General features: G+C 51.9%; 2 protein-coding genes across 2 annotated transcripts; one reads left to right on the plus strand and one right to left on the minus strand.

Moving 5' to 3' along the window:
- Positions 1 to 321: 321 nt before the first annotated feature.
- LOC120641557 lies at positions 322 to 1,018 on the plus strand. Its single transcript, XM_039917722.1, is given in 2 exon segments — positions 322 to 674; positions 677 to 1,018. Coding segments are annotated over 2 exon segments (324 nt in total). The 5' UTR covers positions 322 to 550; the 3' UTR covers positions 877 to 1,018.
- Positions 1,019 to 13,625: 12,607 nt separating this feature from the next.
- Positions 13,626 to 14,459, minus strand: LOC120643092 (heavy metal-associated isoprenylated plant protein 28-like). Its single transcript, XM_039919617.1, has 2 exons — positions 14,174 to 14,459; positions 13,626 to 14,089 (listed from the first exon to the last, which is right to left on the minus strand). Exons 1-2 carry the CDS (start codon positions 14,295 to 14,297, stop codon positions 13,842 to 13,844), a joined length of 372 nt encoding a protein of 123 aa, XP_039775551.1. The 5' UTR covers positions 14,298 to 14,459; the 3' UTR covers positions 13,626 to 13,841.
- Positions 14,460 to 17,849: the final 3,390 nt, after the last annotated feature.

The following is a 17,849-nucleotide window of genomic DNA, read 5'->3' on the forward strand; positions in this document are numbered from 1 at the left end:
GAACGAATGAGCTTCGCCAATAGTTCAGCTGAACAAGAACAAAAGCGAACATTGGGGCCCCGCTCGCGCGAGCGCGACCCCAGCCCGAGCCCGCCGAGCCGGTCGATCGGATAAGTTCGCGGTGACGCACGCGCGCCCACGCCGCAACAGCAACACCCGGGTTAACCAAACCACGGGCCGGCGCGCGAAGGCCAGCCCAACCGTTTCCTTTCTTCCCTCGGCGGCTTCCAGTTCCAGCGGATACCAGCAGCGCGCCGCAACCGCCGCCACCGGGTCACATCCAAAACCAGCGCGCGGCTGCCCACCGGACGCGACGCGACACGCGCGGCGAGTCCACGCCACCGCGGCCAGGCGGCTCCACCCGACCTATCTCCCCTCTCGTCCCCACTTCTCCAGAGAGCACGAAACCCCCGACCCCTTTTAAAGCCTCGGTGGTCGCCGGTCGGACGAGGCAAGTCCACATCCAGAGCTCCGATCGAGTCCAACAGCGTCCCATCCGATCCCCAGCAGGCGACAGTCAGTGGAAGCAGGCTCCCTCCCGTGTGCGGCCATGATCCTGGTGGCGATCGTGGCGGAGCTGCTCGAGGAGTACACGGCGCTCGTGGCCCGGGTGCTGGAGCAGCTGCTCGCCGACGCGCCCTTCCCGCGCCGGATGCGCTTCCTCATGCTGCGGAGCCTCCCCTTCGTGCCGCCGCCGCTGCTCCCGCCGCCGCCGCAGCACGCCCTCCGCGTCACCACCCGCGTGGCCTGACCAGCTTCGACCCTGGCCGGCTGCGCTTCCACCAGCTGCAGCTGCCAGCCAGCAGCAATCACTTCAGAGCAGGCTTCCGCCCCGCCCGCCATGGCCAATCGCATGCCCGTGCCGGAGGCGGCTGATCGTCACGTAGGTTGATCCACGGTGTATTTCGTCCGTTTCTCGCTTCGTTTTGTCGATTCGATGAGCTCGCTAGCTAGCTCTCTTGGAATTTGGATACTAGTACACACGGTTACTGTAAATAACACTGTCTTGGAGGATTCATTTGTTCCTGTAAATGTTCTTTTTCTTGGTAATATGAACTGTGACGGAACCGCCAAATTAAAACTCTAATTAAGCGTAATGGCCGTCACTTGAACACATCAGGCTCATTAGCTTAACGGTTTAATTTGGCGATCCTTTCGCAACCCACGTCCCGATCGAAACATCACCGATAGTCCCACGCGAAGGTGGGCGCAGATGGTACAAGCACGACACATATTTGAATATACAACAAATATACATAGAACTTGACTTTAAGTTTTACAAACCAAGTTTGAATAAATACATAATTCACAAACTTTTCAATACTGAAATCCTGGTTCGTCTAGAGGAACGGGGCCTACAGCTACCAAAAGTGAGCCATAGAGAGATCCATAACTAAACGTCCGGCTCCACGACCACCCATCCCTCTGCATCCCGGCGGATGAACTTGGCGCAGCAGGGACAGAAGTCTGTGTCTGTGTTTCCTGAAATAATGTTGGCAACAAACCCTGAGTATTCTAATACTCAGCAAGGCTTACCCGACCAGTGGGTATAACTTAGCCCACATAGCTAGACATGCAAGGCTTTTGGCTGGTGGTTCTTTTGCATAAAACAGGCAACTAAAGTAATTCCTTACTTTCATTATTTTAGCCTCAGATTCTATATAAACTAACTCTTATCTAATATTTGCAAAGACCTACTATAGAAATCATGGTGATGCAAGCAAAATAAAACAATGGCTCCATATTTTATATAAACATACCTAACTCACATTTTACATTTTTGCTACGGTGTGACAAAGAGACCAAGGCCCTCATAACCGCGAGACACGGCGAATCGATCTGATTTAACCTTGCAAGGTGGACCTAACCAACACGGCACGTATTTGCCCCGTCGGACTATACATACCAACCATTCCCCTCCCCGCCTCGAACTACAGGAACCAGCCCAACGACATATGGTCAGCCGAGCTCAACGTGAGACCACCAAAAGTAAACACATGCATCCCAATTCTCCGCGACTACTCGACTCGCCCCAGGAGTTGGGTGCGGGTTCCTGTACTTTCGAAGCAAGGCAGTACTCGGCTTACCGGTTTCGACTACCTCCTACTCCCGGCATGCGGTTAGTACAGTTCAATCCCCGATCAGCACTGCCACATCCACCGGTCCTTAATCGACACAGACGGGGCTAAGACACCCAGGAACCCTGTCCTGCTGCCATACCTATCCATCATCCCCGCCCGGTCTCACATTTCCATGTTCGTTTCGAAACCAATCTCACATACTGAATTATATAAAGATAATAACGTATCTCGCGAGTAACCGGAAATTACTCGACTCCTAACATCCTACATCTCGCGAGTGCAGGAGACCACTCGTCTTCTACCGGTAACATTAAGCTTAGCACAACTATCGTCCTATACATGCTAGTATAACTCCGGGAATCCTATGAATCATGCAACTAGGGTTCCAAACAATTCCTGAACTCAATGCACAAGTAGTAGAAACATACATAGGTGTCTTAATTTAAAATACTAGGATGTGCACCGGGGCTTGCCTTGCGCCTGCTGCTCAACACTGGGGCCAGACGGGCCTTGGGCCGGGTGCTCACACCTCTCCTCTTGGGCTTGCGTCGTTTGCTCTTGTGGTGCCGCGATCACCTCAAAGACGGCTCCCTCAGATGCGGATGCTACACGTATGCATATGAATTAAATGAGTGCAGCCCAAGAATATAACTAGTTTACTTTAACTGAAATACCCTGCGGACTGTCCGCGCCCGAGTGGCGGACTGTCCGCCGCACTATCCTACCAACCCAGCAGAGGCAACAACGTCTCTGGAACTTTTTCCCATTTTACCTGCGGACTGTCCGGCCACCCCTGGCGGACCGTCCGCAGTTCAAGTACTCAACCCACCAGAGACGAAAACGTCTCTGGACAATTTCCTAGACTCTACTGCGGACCGTCCGCGCCCAAGTGGCGGACCGTCCGCAGTTCACCCTTGCGAACCCCCAGAGACGACATCGTCTCTGGAACAAATTCAAGCCTCAACGACGGACCGTCCGCTCCCCTATAGCGGACTGTCCGCAGTCAACCTTGCAAAAACAACCAGAGGCAACATCGTCTCTGGACAAAAACTAACCTGACCGGCGGACCGTCCGCGCCTCCCAGGCGGACCGTCCGCGATAACTAATTTCTGACCTTCGCCCTAGGCGGCAGCAAGGGCGGCGGCGACGGCGGAGGCCGTGCTCCGGCGCCGGCGACACGTCATGGAAGGGGAAAAAGGCTGTGAAGCATAAGGGACTCACCACGAATCCATTCCCGCGGTCGGTTCGAGTGGAGGACGACCGGAGAGGCGGATCGGCGGTGGAGCAAGCTTCAAGCACCCCCAATGGTGTCCGGCGGTGGTGGAAAGATTCCGGCCGGGGATAAGCCGGTTTAGGGGTTTGGGAAGGTGGAGGAGGTGACGAGGAAGGTTCCTGCGCGAGGAATCGAGGTCTGGTGGACGGAGGAGGGAGATCGAAGCAAGGGGCGACGATGGCGCGGGAGCTCGAGCTCCGCTCGGCTCTGCAAGAGAAGAGGAAGAAGAGAGGATTGACGAGTGGGTCCCAAGCCCATCCAGATAAATATCTGGGCGACGCCTCGCGGACTGTCCGCCGTCACCTCGCGGACTATCCGCGTGGTGGTTGTTACAATCCTACCCCCTAAAAGAAATCTCGCCCCGAGATTTAAGGAATAGCTAAAGGGAGAGTTATAAATTGGTGTGTACCTTGATAGACTTGTAGCAATTCCGGACATTTAGCCTGAACAAATTCCTCCGTCTCCCAAGTAGCTTCCCGCTCGGAGTGGTTGCTCCATTGCACTTTATAGAAAACACTGGTTTGATTCCGAGTGACCCTGGTTTTGTGATCAACGATTTTGATTGGGTATTCGGGATAGACAAGATCGGGTTCCACTTGTAGTTTCTCAATGTCAAGCACCTTCTCTGGAACACAGAGGCATTTCCTGAGCTGAGATACGTGGAATATATTATGAACCGCGGATAAGTGGGCAGGAAGCTCCAAACGGTATGCCAGTGGCCCACATTGCTCAACAATAAGAAAAGGCCCAACATAACGAGGTGCGAGCTTTCCTTTCACCCCGAACCGTTGAACCCCTTTCATTGGAGATACCCGCAGATAGACATGATCCCCCACTAGAAACAGGGTGGATTGACGCTTCTTGTCCGCATAACTCTTTTGTCGGGATTGGGCAATCTTCAAATTTTCCTGAATGACCCGAACCTGCTCTTCTGCTTCATTCACCATATCGGGCCCAAAGAAAGTTCTCCCCCCCCGCTTCTGACCAATTCAAAGGCGTTCTGCATTTCCGTCCATATAAGGCCGCAAATGGAGCCATCTTGATGCTTTCTTGATAACTGTTGTTATAAGCAAACTCGGCCAATGGCAAGCACTCATCCCATTTCTGACTGTAGGTGAGCACGCAAGCTCTAAGCATGTCCTCTAATATTTGGTTTATTCTCTCTGTCTGACCGTCAGTCTGGGGATGATAAGCCGAGCTGCGGAGGAGCCGAGTGCCGAGGGCGGCATGAAAGTGCTCCCAAAACCGGGCAATGAACTGAGCACCCCGGTCTGAAATGATTGTTTTTGGAATTCCATGAAGACTCACAATGCGATCTATATATAGCTGAGCGTATTGCTTCGCCGCATGTGTGGTCTTTACCGGTAGAAAATGGGCCGACTTGGTGAGACGATCTACAATAACCCATATCGAGTCATACCCCTTGGAAGTTTTGGGTAGACCGACGATGAAATCCATACTAATGTCTTCCCACTTCCAGGATGGAATACTCAATGGCTGCAAGGGGCCGGCTGATCTCAAGTGGCTAGCCTTAACCCTCCGACAGGTGTCACATTCTGACACATAACTTGCAATTTCCCGCTTCATCCTTGTCCACCAAAACCGCTGTTTCAGATCCTGATACATCTTGTTGCTGCCAGGATGGATAGAATACCTAGAGAGGTGAGCCTCATCAAGAATTTGTTTCCGGAGTTCTAAATCCTTAGGTACCACCAGCCGGTTCTTAAACCATAACACACCCTCGCCATCTAACTGAAAACATGCCACACGAGGGTCACCTTCCATGAGCCTCTGCCTAATCCTTTCCATGCCAATATTATCTCTTTGAGCGGCAATAATTTGATCCCGCAGTGTTGGAGTGAGGGTAATATGAGTAAGTGTACCCTCAGCTACTATAGCCAAATTCAACTTCTCCATCTCTTGGCATAGAGTTGCATGCATAGGGGTTACTGAGATACAGTTGCAACTTGCCTTTTTGCTCAATGCATCTGCTACCACATTAGCTTTGCCCGGGTGATAGTGGATTTCCAGATCATAATCCTTAATCAATTCCAACCACCGTCTCTGGCGCAAGTTTAGCTCATTCTGAGTAAAAATATACTTTAGACTCTTGTGGTCGGAGTATATATGCACAGGATTACCCAGAAGATAATGACGCCAAATCTTCAGCGCATGCACCACTGCTGCCAATTCCAAATCATGAGTGGCATAATTCTCTTCGTGTCGCCTAAGTGCTCTGGAAGCATAAGCTATCACCCGCTGATCTTGCATAAGGACGCAGCCAAGACCCGTACCTAATGCATCACATACAAACATCAAGGCCAGAATCATACCTGGCTAAGTCAAAGGCGGAAAGGAGAATGCGGCCAAAACTCATACCTGATGCATCACAATAAACATCAAATGGTCGAGTGATATCTGCCTGAGCCAGGACAGGAGCAGACGTCAGAAGTCTTCTCAAGGTCTGGAAAGCCTGCTCACAATTGTTGCCCCAACTAAATCTCACTCCTTTCTTGAGTAATTCGGTCATGGGCCTAGCAATTTTTGAGAACTCCGGTACAAACCGGCGATAATATCCTGCTAGCCCAAGAAAACTTCGAATCTCAGGAACAGAGGTAGGAGCCTGCCAATCCAGGACATCCTGAATCTTGCTAGGATCAACAGAAATCCCTTTGTCTGAGATGATGTGGCCCAAGAACTGGACTTCCTTGAGCCAAAAATCGCATTTGCTAAATTTGGCATACAGCTTGTGCTCCCGCAGGCGCTGAAGCACAATGCGGAGATGCTCTGCATGCTCTTCTTCATTCTTGGAAAATATAAGAATGTCGTCGATGAAAACAACGACAAACTTATCTAGCTCGGGCATGAATACCGAGTTCATGAGGTACATGAAATGAGCAGGGGCATTGGTTAGCCCGAAAGACATGACCAGATATTCAAAAAGTCCGTATCTGGTGGAAAAAGCTGTCTTGGGAATATCCTCAGCTCTAATCTTTATCTGATAATAGCCAGAGCGGAGATCAATCTTGGAAAATACTTTGGCCCCGAATAGCTGATCAAACAGAATATCAATCCGGGGAAGGGGATATTTATTCTTGATTGTGACAGCATTTAGAAGTCTGTAGTCCACACACAACCTGAGGCTTTCATCCTTCTTTTTCACAAAGAGTGCAGGACAGCCCCAGGGTGACTTGCTAGGACGGATGTAGCCCTTATCAAGCAATTCCTGCAATTGCTTCTTTAGCTCTGCTAGCTCATTGGGTGGCATCCGGTAAGGTCTCCTAGATATCGGTGCCGTACCCGGTTGCAATTCAATGGCAAATTCCACATCACGGTCCGGTGGCATTCCAGGCAAATCATCCGGAAAGACGTCCGGATATTCACACACCACTGGTATGTCCTCTAGCTTCTTGCCCTCAGCGTGGTGCACCGCATGAGTCAAAGACGCTGGATCCCTCAAATTCAAAGTCATACTACCATGAATAGAGGAGTTGATGTGCACGGATTGTGAGGTCGTGTCCAGAGTAACTCCCTGACCCTCCATCCAGTTCATACCCAATATAATATCTATCCTTTGGGTTGGTAACATTATCAGGGCCATAGGGAAAATTTTTCCTTGCAACTGTAGGGGTACTTGCTTAACAAACTGATTGGTGATTAACTTTCCCCCAGGCGAATGAATGTGGTATGGCTTGGGCATGCTTTCAATTTTTAATCCCAGTCTAACAATACACCCCTTGCTAATAAAGGTATGAGACGCCCCTGAATCAAATAATACTGTAACGGGTTGTTCATTTACTGAGAACGTACCCGCCATCACTGGAGCTCCCTCAGGAATACCCTCGAGGGTGGTGTAGTGCACTTGCCCCGGCTTGAAGTGGGCCACTTGCTGCTTCTGACCCTGCTGGCTCGACTGCTGGCCTTGCTTGGGTGGCATTGGGCAATTCCGTGCAAAGTGACCCGGCTGCCCGCAGTTGTAGCACGGAAACAGATTGGGGCGCACCCCCGGCTGCTGCACCCAGACCTTCTGCTCATTCTGCTGAGGAGCAGGAGGCCTGACCATCCCCTGTGGCTGAGTGTACTGAGGGGGCCTGTATCCCCACTGCTGCTGTGGCTGGTGCTGAAAGGGGGCTCGCTGCGGGCCCGACTGCACCAAGCGAAACCTCTGAGGGGCACTGCTTGAGGATCCCGCTGCCAGCGCCTTTCTCTTCTTTTCTGCCTTGTGAGCTAGGTGGGCGTCCTCCTGTATGATAGCCCCGTTGACTAGCTCACTGAAACTGTCGAACCTGACCATCGCCATGCGATCCTGGAGCTTGGTACTGAGCCCCTGCCTGAAACAGGCCTGCTTCTTCTCGTCAGTGTCCACATGGTACCCAGCATACTGTGAGAGAGTGTTGAATGCTTGGGAGTACTGTAGTACACTGTTATTGCCCTGCTTCAGGGCCAAGAACTCGGTGAGCTTCCTGCGAATAACCCCTGCAGGAATATGATGCGCTCTGAAGGCTTCCTTGAACTGTTCCCAAGTGAAACGAGTGTCCGCGGGGAACATTGTCACATGATTATCCCACCATGTGCGTGCTGGGCCCCTAAGCTGCTGAGCGGCAAATCCTGCCTTGTCCCCATCATTGTACTGGTGCAGGGTGAATTTGGACTCGATAGTCCGAAGCCAGCTGTCTGCCTCCAGCGGTTCATCCGCTTTATGGAAGAGCGGTGGTTGAGTAGCCAGAAACTCTGGATATCCAGGAGCAGGCGGTTGGTGGTGATGTCCAGGCTGCGGCGCTCTGCCCTGCGCCACGAGCTCACGGAGGAGTGCCGTCTGCTCATCGCGCCCAGTGAGCATGGCCGCAATGGCCTGGGCCAACTCAGGAGGGTTCGGTGGTTCTCCCATTCTGCATTCAACCATGACGAGGTTAGTTCCATCATCCATGGTAAATCAAGACAAAACCGATAGCAACTAATCCTTGCAAGTCATGGCACAATGCAGAATGTAGGGCTTCAAAACAATTCTGAAGGATACTAGCAGGCGGGGCCAGGCGATCGATCGGCGCCACCAATTGGTCTGACCGAGCTGCCCTGGTCCAGCCGAAATTAGTACGGCGGACCGTCCGCAGTACATGGGCGGACCGTCCGCTTCCCAAAATCCTAGTTGACCGGACTGTCCGCGGAGAGTCTGCGGACCGTCCGGCGTGCGCACTGTCAACCAGATTCAGTTCCACCCGGCTCTGGTAAATTTTTCTCAAGGTCCGGCGGACCGTCCGCGGGTCCTAACCGGACTGTCCGCTGAACATGCCTCGCGACAGTGCCTCCGGTCCGGCCGACGATACTCTCGCAACCTTTCACGCCCCCCTACCAACCCTCTCGATCCGTACGTCATCTACAAAGGTCCTTAGGATCGTAGACTCACACCCCCACCAATTCCCACGGAAAAACCCCAAAAACCTTACAAAAATGAGATGCATGCTCGCCCTACGCACAAAACCCATTTTTATATTTTTAGAAAAACTCGAAATTTAGTCACGCCTGTACCACCCTCGGTGTATTTCGGCTCTGATACCAGCTGTGACGGAACCGCCAAATTAAAACTCTAATTAAGCGTAATGGCCGTCACTTGAACACATCAGGCTCATTAGCTTAACGGCTTAATTTGGCGATCCTTTCGCAACCCACGTCCCGATCGAAACATCACCGATAGTCCCACGCGAAGGTGGGCGCAGATGGTACAAGCACGACACATATTTGAATATACAACAAATATACATAGAACTTGACCTTAAGTTTTACAAACCAAGTTTGAATAAATACATAATTCACAAACTTTTCAATACTGAAATCCTGGTTCGTCTAGAGGAACGGGGCCTACAGCTACCAAAAGTGAGCCCTAGAGAGATCCCTAACTAAACGTCCGGCTCCACGACCACCCATCCCTCTGCATCCCGGCGGATGAACTTGGCGCAGCAGGGACAGAAGTCTGTGTCTGCGTTTCCTGAAATAATGTTGGCAACAAACCCTGAGTATTCTAATACTCAGCAAGGTTTACCCGACCAGTGGGTATAACTTAGCCCACATAGCTAGACATGCAAGGCTTTTGGCTGGTGGTTCTTTTGCAGAAAACAGGCAACTAAAGTAATTCCTTACTTTCATTATTTTAGCCTCAGATTCTATATAAACTAACTCTTATCTAATATTTGCAAAGACCTACTATAGAAATCATGGTGATGCAAGCAAAATAAAACAATGGCTCCATATTTTATATAAACATACCTAACTCACATTCTACATTTTTGCTACGGTGTGACAAAGAGACCAAGGCCCTCATAATCGCGAGACACGGCGAATCGATCCGATTTAACCTTGCAAGGTGGACCTAACCAACACGGCACGTATTTGCCCCGTCGGACTATACATACCAACCATTCCCATTCCCGCCTCGAACTACAGGAACCAGCCCAACGACATATGGTCAGCCGAGCTCAACGTGAGACCACCAAAAGTAAACACATGCATCCCAATTCTCCGCGACTACTCGACTCGCCCCAGGAGTTGGGTGCGGGTTCCTGTACTTTCGAAGCAAGGCAGTACTCGGCTTACCAGTTTCGACTACCTCCTACTCCCGGCATGCGGTTAGTACAGTTCAATCCCCGATCAGCACTGCCACATCCACCGGTCCTTAATCGACACAGACGGGGCTAAGACACCCAGGAACCCTGTCCTGCTGCCATACCTATCCATCATCCCCGCCCGGTCTCACATTTCCATGTTCGTTTCGAAACCAATCTCACATACTGAATTATATAAAGATAATAACGTATCTCGCGAGTAACCGGAAATTACTCGACTCCTAACATCCTACATCTCGCGAGTGCAGGAGACCACTCGTCTTCTACCGGTAACATTAAGCTTAGCACAACTATCGTCCTATACATGCTAGTATAACTCCGGGAATCCTATGAATCATGCAACTAGGGTTCCAAACAATTCCTGAACTCAATGCACAAGTAGTAGAAACATACATAGGTGTCTTAATTTAAAATACTAGGATGTGCACCGGGGCTTGCCTTGCGCCTGCTGCTCAACACTGGGGCCAGACGGGCCTTGGGCCGGGTGCTCACACCTCTCCTCTTGGGCTTGCGTCGTTTGCTCTTGTGGTGCCGCGATCACCTCAAAGACGGCTCCCTCAGATGCGGATGCTACACGTATGCATATGAATTAAATGAGTGCAGCCCAAGAATGTAACTAGTTTACTTTAACTGAAATACCCTGCGGACTGTCCGCGCCCGAGTGGCGGACTGTCCGCCGCACTATCCTACCAACCCAGCAGAGGCAACAACGTCTCTGGAACTTTTTCCCATTTTACCTGCGGACTGTCCGGCCACCCCTGGCGGACCGTCCGCAGTTCAAGTACTCAACCCACCAGAGACGAAAACGTCTCTGGACAATTTCCTAGACTCTACTGCGGACTGTCCGCGCCCAAGTGGCGGACCGTCCGCAGTTCACCCTTGCGAACCCCCAGAGACGACATCGTCTCTGGAACAAATTCAAGCCTCAACGGCGGACCGTCCGCTCCCCTATAGCGGACTGTCCGCAGTCAACCTTGCAAAAACAACCAGAGGCAACATCGTCTCTGGACAAAAACTAACCTGACCGGCGGACCGTCCGCGCCTCCCTGGCGGACCGTCCGCGATAACTAATTTCTGACCTTCGCCCTAGGCGGCAGCAAGGGCGGCGGCGACGGCGGAGGCCGTGCTCCGGCGCCGGCGACACGTCATGGAAGGGGAAAAAGGCTGTGAAGCATAAGGGACTCACCACGAATCCATTCCCGCGGTCGGTTCGAGTGGAGGACGACCGGAGAGGCGGATCGGCGGTGGAGCAAGCTTCAAGCACCCCCAATGGTGTCCGGCGGTGGTGGAAAGATTCCGGCCGGGGATAAGCCGGTTTAGGGGTTTGGGAAGGTGGAGGAGGTGACGAGGAAGGTTCCTGCGCGAGGAATCGAGGTCTGGTGGACGGAGGAGGGAGATCGAAGCAAGGGGCGACGATGGCGCGGGAGCTCGAGCTCCGCTCGGCTCTGCAAGAGAAGAGGAAGAAGAGAGGATTGACGAGTGGGTCCCAAGCCCATCCAGATAAATATCTGGGCGACGCCTCGCGGACTGTCCGCCGTCACCTCGCGGACTGTCCGCGTGGTGGTTGTTACATGAACCATGGAGAGACTTGTTTTTGACCAAAAATTGATGTGAAGAGACATTTTTATTTTAGCTCCAGGCCTTCGGATAAGGTGCGGTACGAGTTGTGCTGTACCTAGGCGATACGATGTGTCACTTTCAGCGCTTCATCACCGGCTTAGCTGGCTGAGAAACATCTGGACACTTCTGGACATATTTTAGGTAGCTACTGATGTCATCATCACTGCATTGATAGATTAAGGATTACCCAGCAATGCCTACAGCCAAGGTTCAGGCAACAGAAACAATAATGCAGTGAATTTAGGCTTTCAGTGAATCGAACCCAAAGTCCAGACCTAGGTGCACATTACAAAACAAAAGGAGGCACCTCCCTCGGTATCGAAATGACGAGCCTGATTATTTGGTGCTAAAATTTGTCTTACCAAAATTTTGCATAAATTTTGGCACTCATTTGGTTAGAATTCAAAAATGCAATCCACCTCACAAGTCACAAAGTACTTGTCACCTTGTTCGGCTGCACTTGTCCAGGTTGCGCTTTAGCTACTGCTGCAGCACTAGGAATAAGAGAGGAGCAGAAAGGAGGAAAGGGCGGCGAGCAGCCGAATTTGTAGCGGGCCAGCCGAACGGCTGGAGCTTATCTGATCAACCGGGAGCAGCTTAGCTCCAAACTACGTAATTTTGGCAAAAAATTTCTTAGCAATGTTTTGCTCTGCTCTAGTCTTGGCAAGACAAATTTTAGCACCAGCACTACTACAGAAAATTTTACCAAGGCGGGCAAAATGGCTTTATCGAGGCGGGCAGCCCAACCGTCTCGGAGCCAAGGTCACGATAATGTGGCCTTTTTCCGAGACGGTTGGTTGCCCGCCTCGGTAAATAAAAAATAAATAATAAACAAGAAGAAGCCCGCTGAGCCCATCTAGGGCCCGCCAAGCCCATCGCCACCGCCTAGGCCAGCGCTCCCCCCCCCCCCCCCCCGCCGCGCTGTCGCGTCGCTGCAGGATCCAGCCGTGCGCGGCCGTGAGGGACCGCCGTCGCTGCTCGCGTGCGTGTTGCGAGGGTTCGGCGCACGCCATCCGCCGTCGCCACTCAGGTCCGCCGCCGCCGCACCATCGCCGCTCGGGGCCGCTGTGGCTGCTCGCCTGCTGCGGCCTCGAGCTCCGGCCGGTGCAGGTGGTCTGGGAGAGGAGAGGAGAGGGGGCAGCGGCAGCGGCGACTGTGGAGAGGGAGAGTGAGAGAAATGTGGACTCCAAACCCTAAGAGCTATATATACTCGCAACTAGGCCTTTTGGACTAGTGGACTAGGTTTATTTTATCAAGGCGGTTGAGTTACACTGCTCATCGGTTAACTATTAACCGATGCGGTTAAGTTAGTACGATCGTCTCGATTAATGACTATTAATCGAGACAGTCATATTAATAGTGCCCGTCTCGGTTAATCAACTTTGCGAAGCGGGGCTTTCTGTAGGCATTAACTGAGACGGTTAAAAATTGTGCCCGCCTCCGAAGTCAATTTTAAAGGTTGTGGTTAATGTTTTTTTGTTGTAGTGCAAACCAATTAGTCTCGACATGTCTCTCAGTATCGAATGAAGACTCATATGCCTATCATTCTCGATTGAACACTTAGAACGTGTTAAATAATACTCTACAGCATATTACAGTTCTATCTTGAATCGCCATGGCTGCTTACTTGAGGTTTCACAAACTTGTGATGGTTGGCAAGCCCAGATTCGAACCTCTCACTTCATATGTACTTAGAAAAGTGTTCATGACTAAAGATTTTATCAACTTCGTTCGTAAGTACATATGGCACTATTTACTTTTTTTCATTCGTTGTTTGTACAAGTGTTGATGAAATTAGATAAATATACAGGCTAAATCAATAACTAATGTAAAAGTAGTTATGAGAATTTTTTATAAGTATTGATGCAAGTAGATAAATATACAAGTCAAACCAATAACTAATGCAAAATTCGCTAGAAATATGTTACAGTATTAGGATAGATTCAGCATATGTGTTAGTTTGTTAGAAAAGAACAGCTTTGCCACCACCTTTGTTTCTGTCCACCCCGATGCAACAACTATAATCGAACTGCATTGATCCGTGCAAACGGTATATCATTGTGATTCGCCCGTCTCTAAGATTGTTACGCAGCAGATTTGTTCGATATCAACACGCACGCGCTACCAACCCATTTGCTATTCCTTGCGATCAATTCGCACGCGGAATACGTCTCCACTTGTCAGGAAAGCTAAGCTCATGGGAGTTCACAAAAAAAAAAACAACAACAACAACTAAGCTCACGGCCAGATTTACAGCCGGATCAGCGGGAACAGCTTCTTCCACGACTTCCTCAACCTGTACGCGGTGAACGCCGCCAGGTACTGCTTGGGAGCGTCTCCGGGAGCCGGCACCTGCTGGCCGGGACCCAGCACGTCGCCGTCCCAGAACCGCGCCGCTGTCCGCTTCTTCCGGACGGCGGCGAGCACGTCCTCGCGGTTGCAGATCCCCCACACCGTCACCTTCTGCTGGTGGTAGTCCACCTGCACCGAATGTATCCCTGCAACATGGCCACTGACACGGTCAGCGATCACCTTGCTGCGCTTTCTGTTCCCAATGCAGAGCAAGGTAATGAAGAAATTACCTTTTAGATGCAAGAGTGCCTTCTTGATCTTCTTCTCGCACCCGTAGGAGTAGAGCGGCACCTTCATCTCCACGTACTGCGCCTCGATCTTCCTCCCGGACAGGACGATCTGCATGTCCGCCATCGGACCTTAGCAAGCTACCTCCGATCCTGGAACGCTAACTCAGAGCTCGGTGTGCAGATAGCCCGCAGGAACCGCAGGGGAGCGTTTATATACAGCCGCCAAAAGGCGACGCCATGAGAGTGGATCATGGGATCATCCTTTGCATATCCATCCTGGGCATGGACGCATGTGCGCATCATCTCCGTCGCTTTTGAGTTCCGAATCCGTCGCCGTGCGCACTTTTCGCCGATGAGTGATCGGAGAGCACGAGAGCCTGTACCTGGTTCACGGCTCGGAGCCTCAGACGCCACAGGTCGCCGATTAGAAAAGAGGCCGGTAGTGGAGGAGTTACGTGTAGTCAGTGGCGGCCTGTCGCGGCGGAGCGCCCGGCTGACGAGGCGAGGCGTCCGCGCCCATGTGAGGCGCCGTGGAAAGCTGGTAGCTGGAGCTCGGAGGGTGTGGAGGGTGGAGGCGAGTAGCGACGGCGTCGTGCGGGGAGGGTACGTGGCGCGCGGCGCGGCCGCGCGGCGGCATCTTGGCTTTTGGGACCGAGGTCGAAAGGAGGATCCAACCGACGGGCAAGGGGAATAAAGCGTCGAAAGTGCATCGTTTGGATTGGATTTGGATTTGTTTTTGGATCGTTTCTTGGCAACAAAAGAGGGATTTGATCAGGTCTCCCGGTTCTGCCGGCGAGCGTCGGCCTGGAGCACATTGGATCGATCGTGACCCACGGATAGTTGCTGCTGATCCATTTTTTGAATACAGCTGCTCAATAAGACAATATGTTCAGGACACACCATGGACACACCATCTTGATTGGGAACTCCGCTCCGGCGGCCGGGGGCTCTGAATTGTAAAGCAGCCCTCACGGCCTCACGTACACTACCGGAAAGCTCAACAATGCCGAGTGCTAACTCTTTTGCCTAGTGCCATATATCGGACACTCGGCAAAGACACCATTTGCCGAGTGCCAGCCCTAAAACACTCGGCAAAGAGTCGAAACTCGGCAAAGATGGCTTTGCCGAGTGCCAGACACTCGGCAAAGACATGATACTCGGCAAAGAATCACCTTTGCTGAGTGTCTCTTCCTGGCACTCGACAAATTATTAATTTTTTTCTCTTTTGAACCTCAAATTTTTTTTGATCTACACATACAACATGTAGTTCCCCATAGTCAAGTTTGGTGTATTTTTGAGTTCATTTGCTATATTTAACTAATTAATTTAATTTTTGGTAATATTTTTGAATCAAGTCAAATTTGAACAGCTAGTCATTAAAATATTTAAAAAAATGAGTAGAAACTTGATATTCATGGTATTGAATCCACATATAGGCCATAGTTATGAAATCAAAAGAAATTTCGATCATCTTGTTCAGGAAACACGACCTCCACCGCGTGCCTAAGCGGTTTTTAAATTCTATAAAAAGCAAAGGAAGTCCAAAAATTATGAAATTTGAAAATATGTCATGATATCGTATGTGGAGGTTGTGGTAAAAAATTGAGAAGATTTCGCATAGGTTGTCACATACGTTGCTCACAACCCGAACATCTCTAAAGAAGTTTCATGATTATTGAGAATGATCGGGTATGATTTGGAGTGAAAGTGACAGTCGAGCTGTGGTTTGACTCCCAAAATTTTTGTATAGCCAATAGACATCGAAGATCGTGTCATGTTAAATTTTGGTACTTTTTCGAATCCATTTGATAATTTTTATTTTTTTAACTACATTTCTATAAATGAAATTTGAGCCAAAACTATATGAAATAATGATCAATTTTTCGCTAAAGCATCAAATATGTATCGACAAATGAATGTGATAAGGTATTTTTGAAAATATGATGAAAAAAAGAGAGAGCAAATAAAATATTTTTAGCACTCTGCAAAAAAAGAAAGAAAGAGAAGTTCGGGCAAACAACTTTTCTCTTAGTTAATATACTATACCAAATAAAAAAATTCTTTCACTGTCCTCCAAATTTTTGTAAAACACATTTGGTAAATGAATGGAAAGAAAAAAAAGAAAATTTGCTGAGTGGTGTGATCTAGCACTCGGCAAAGCTATTGTTTGCCGAGTGCTAGATCACAGCACTCGGCAAACTTTCTTCCTCCTGTCTTAAGCGCTGCTCACGCCACCCATGCCCCCACACAACACACGCACACCACAGAAGCTTCACGGCGTGCGCTGCCTCCACGCCGCTGCCGGCCCGCCACCTCCACGCCGCGTGCCGCCCTGCCGTCGCCGCGACGCCTCCATCCACGCCGCCTGCGCTCGGTACCGCCGCCCACCATGGCCAGCGCGTGAACTCCCTGCCTCCTTCCTCTCTCCCTCCAGCGCCCTCTCCGTCGCCGAGAGATGGCAGCGCTAGCAGCTCTGCGGCCTCGGCACTCACCAGTACCAGGTGCCCTCCGATGGCTGCGGCGCGCAGGGCCCGGCCCTCTTCCTCTGGGGGGGGGGGGCGCCGCTCGGGGACCGGTCCCCTTCCTCGGCGGTGGCGGCGCGCGGGGCCCGGCCCCCTTCCTCCAGCGGCTAGCTGCGGCGCGCGGGGCCTGGCCCCCTTCCTCCGACGGCGGAAGAGAGCGGAGCCCGGCCTCCTTCCTCCGGCAGCGGCAGCGCTCGGGGCCTGGCCCCCTTCCTCGGAGGCGGCGGCGCGCGGGGCCCGGCCCCCTTCCTCCAGCGGCTAGCTGCGGCGCGCGGGGCCTGGCCCCCTTCCTCCGGCGGTGGAGGCACGCGGAGCCCGGCCTCCTTTCTCTGGTGGCGGCGGCATGCGGGCCCCGGCCCTCTTCCTCCGGTGGCGGCGGCGGCGCAAGGCACACGGAGCTCCTCTCCCTGCCGTCTCTCCGGTGGTCCGGTAGCACACGGAGCTCCTGCGCAGCGGCCACGGCGAGGGGGCACATCAGACGCTGCAGGGGGCGCGCAGCCGGCCTGCACAGCAGCCGCGGCGAGAAGTGTGGCGGCGGCGGTCAAGGGAAGGGGCTGGCGGCGGCGGTTGCGTGGTGGTGGCGGCAACGGCGGTGACGTGGTGGTGCCCCGAGAGCATCGTGCTTTTTTTTATTTTTTTTTGAAAATCTTCACCGAGTGTTAGATATAGCACTCGGCAAAGTTTTCGCCGAGTGTGCGATAAAAAACACTCGGCAAAGATGTCTTTGCCGAGGCTTTGTTTGCCGAGTGCGCTTCGCCGAGTGCTACACTCGGCAATGCCTTCGCCGGGTGTTTTTGGGGCTTTGCCGAGTGTACCTGGCACTCGGCAAAGCTGCTGATTCCGGTAGTGGTACATGGGAGCTCGGCCTACAAATTCTGGCCTTCCGGGTGACGACGGCGAACAAACTTCTCCGGCCGTGTACAGTTAGTTATTGCACTCCGCTTCCACTACTGCAATCCTATGGCGGCAACTTGCAGCGTTACTTCCGCGGCAGTGGCCGTTGCCATCGTGGCGGTGGCCATGGCGATGATGGGCTCGACGGACGCCGCGATCAGCAAGACCTACCTCACGTCGTACAGCGGGCCAGGTGGGTGCTTCGGGCAGACGGCGACCGTGGGGTCCTGCGGCTGCAGCGACCTCGAGTTCTACGACGG

This window comes from Panicum virgatum, chromosome 7K (genome assembly GCF_016808335.1).
Source record: "Panicum virgatum strain AP13 chromosome 7K, P.virgatum_v5, whole genome shotgun sequence".
Lineage (NCBI taxonomy): Eukaryota > Viridiplantae > Streptophyta > Magnoliopsida > Poales > Poaceae > Panicum > Panicum virgatum.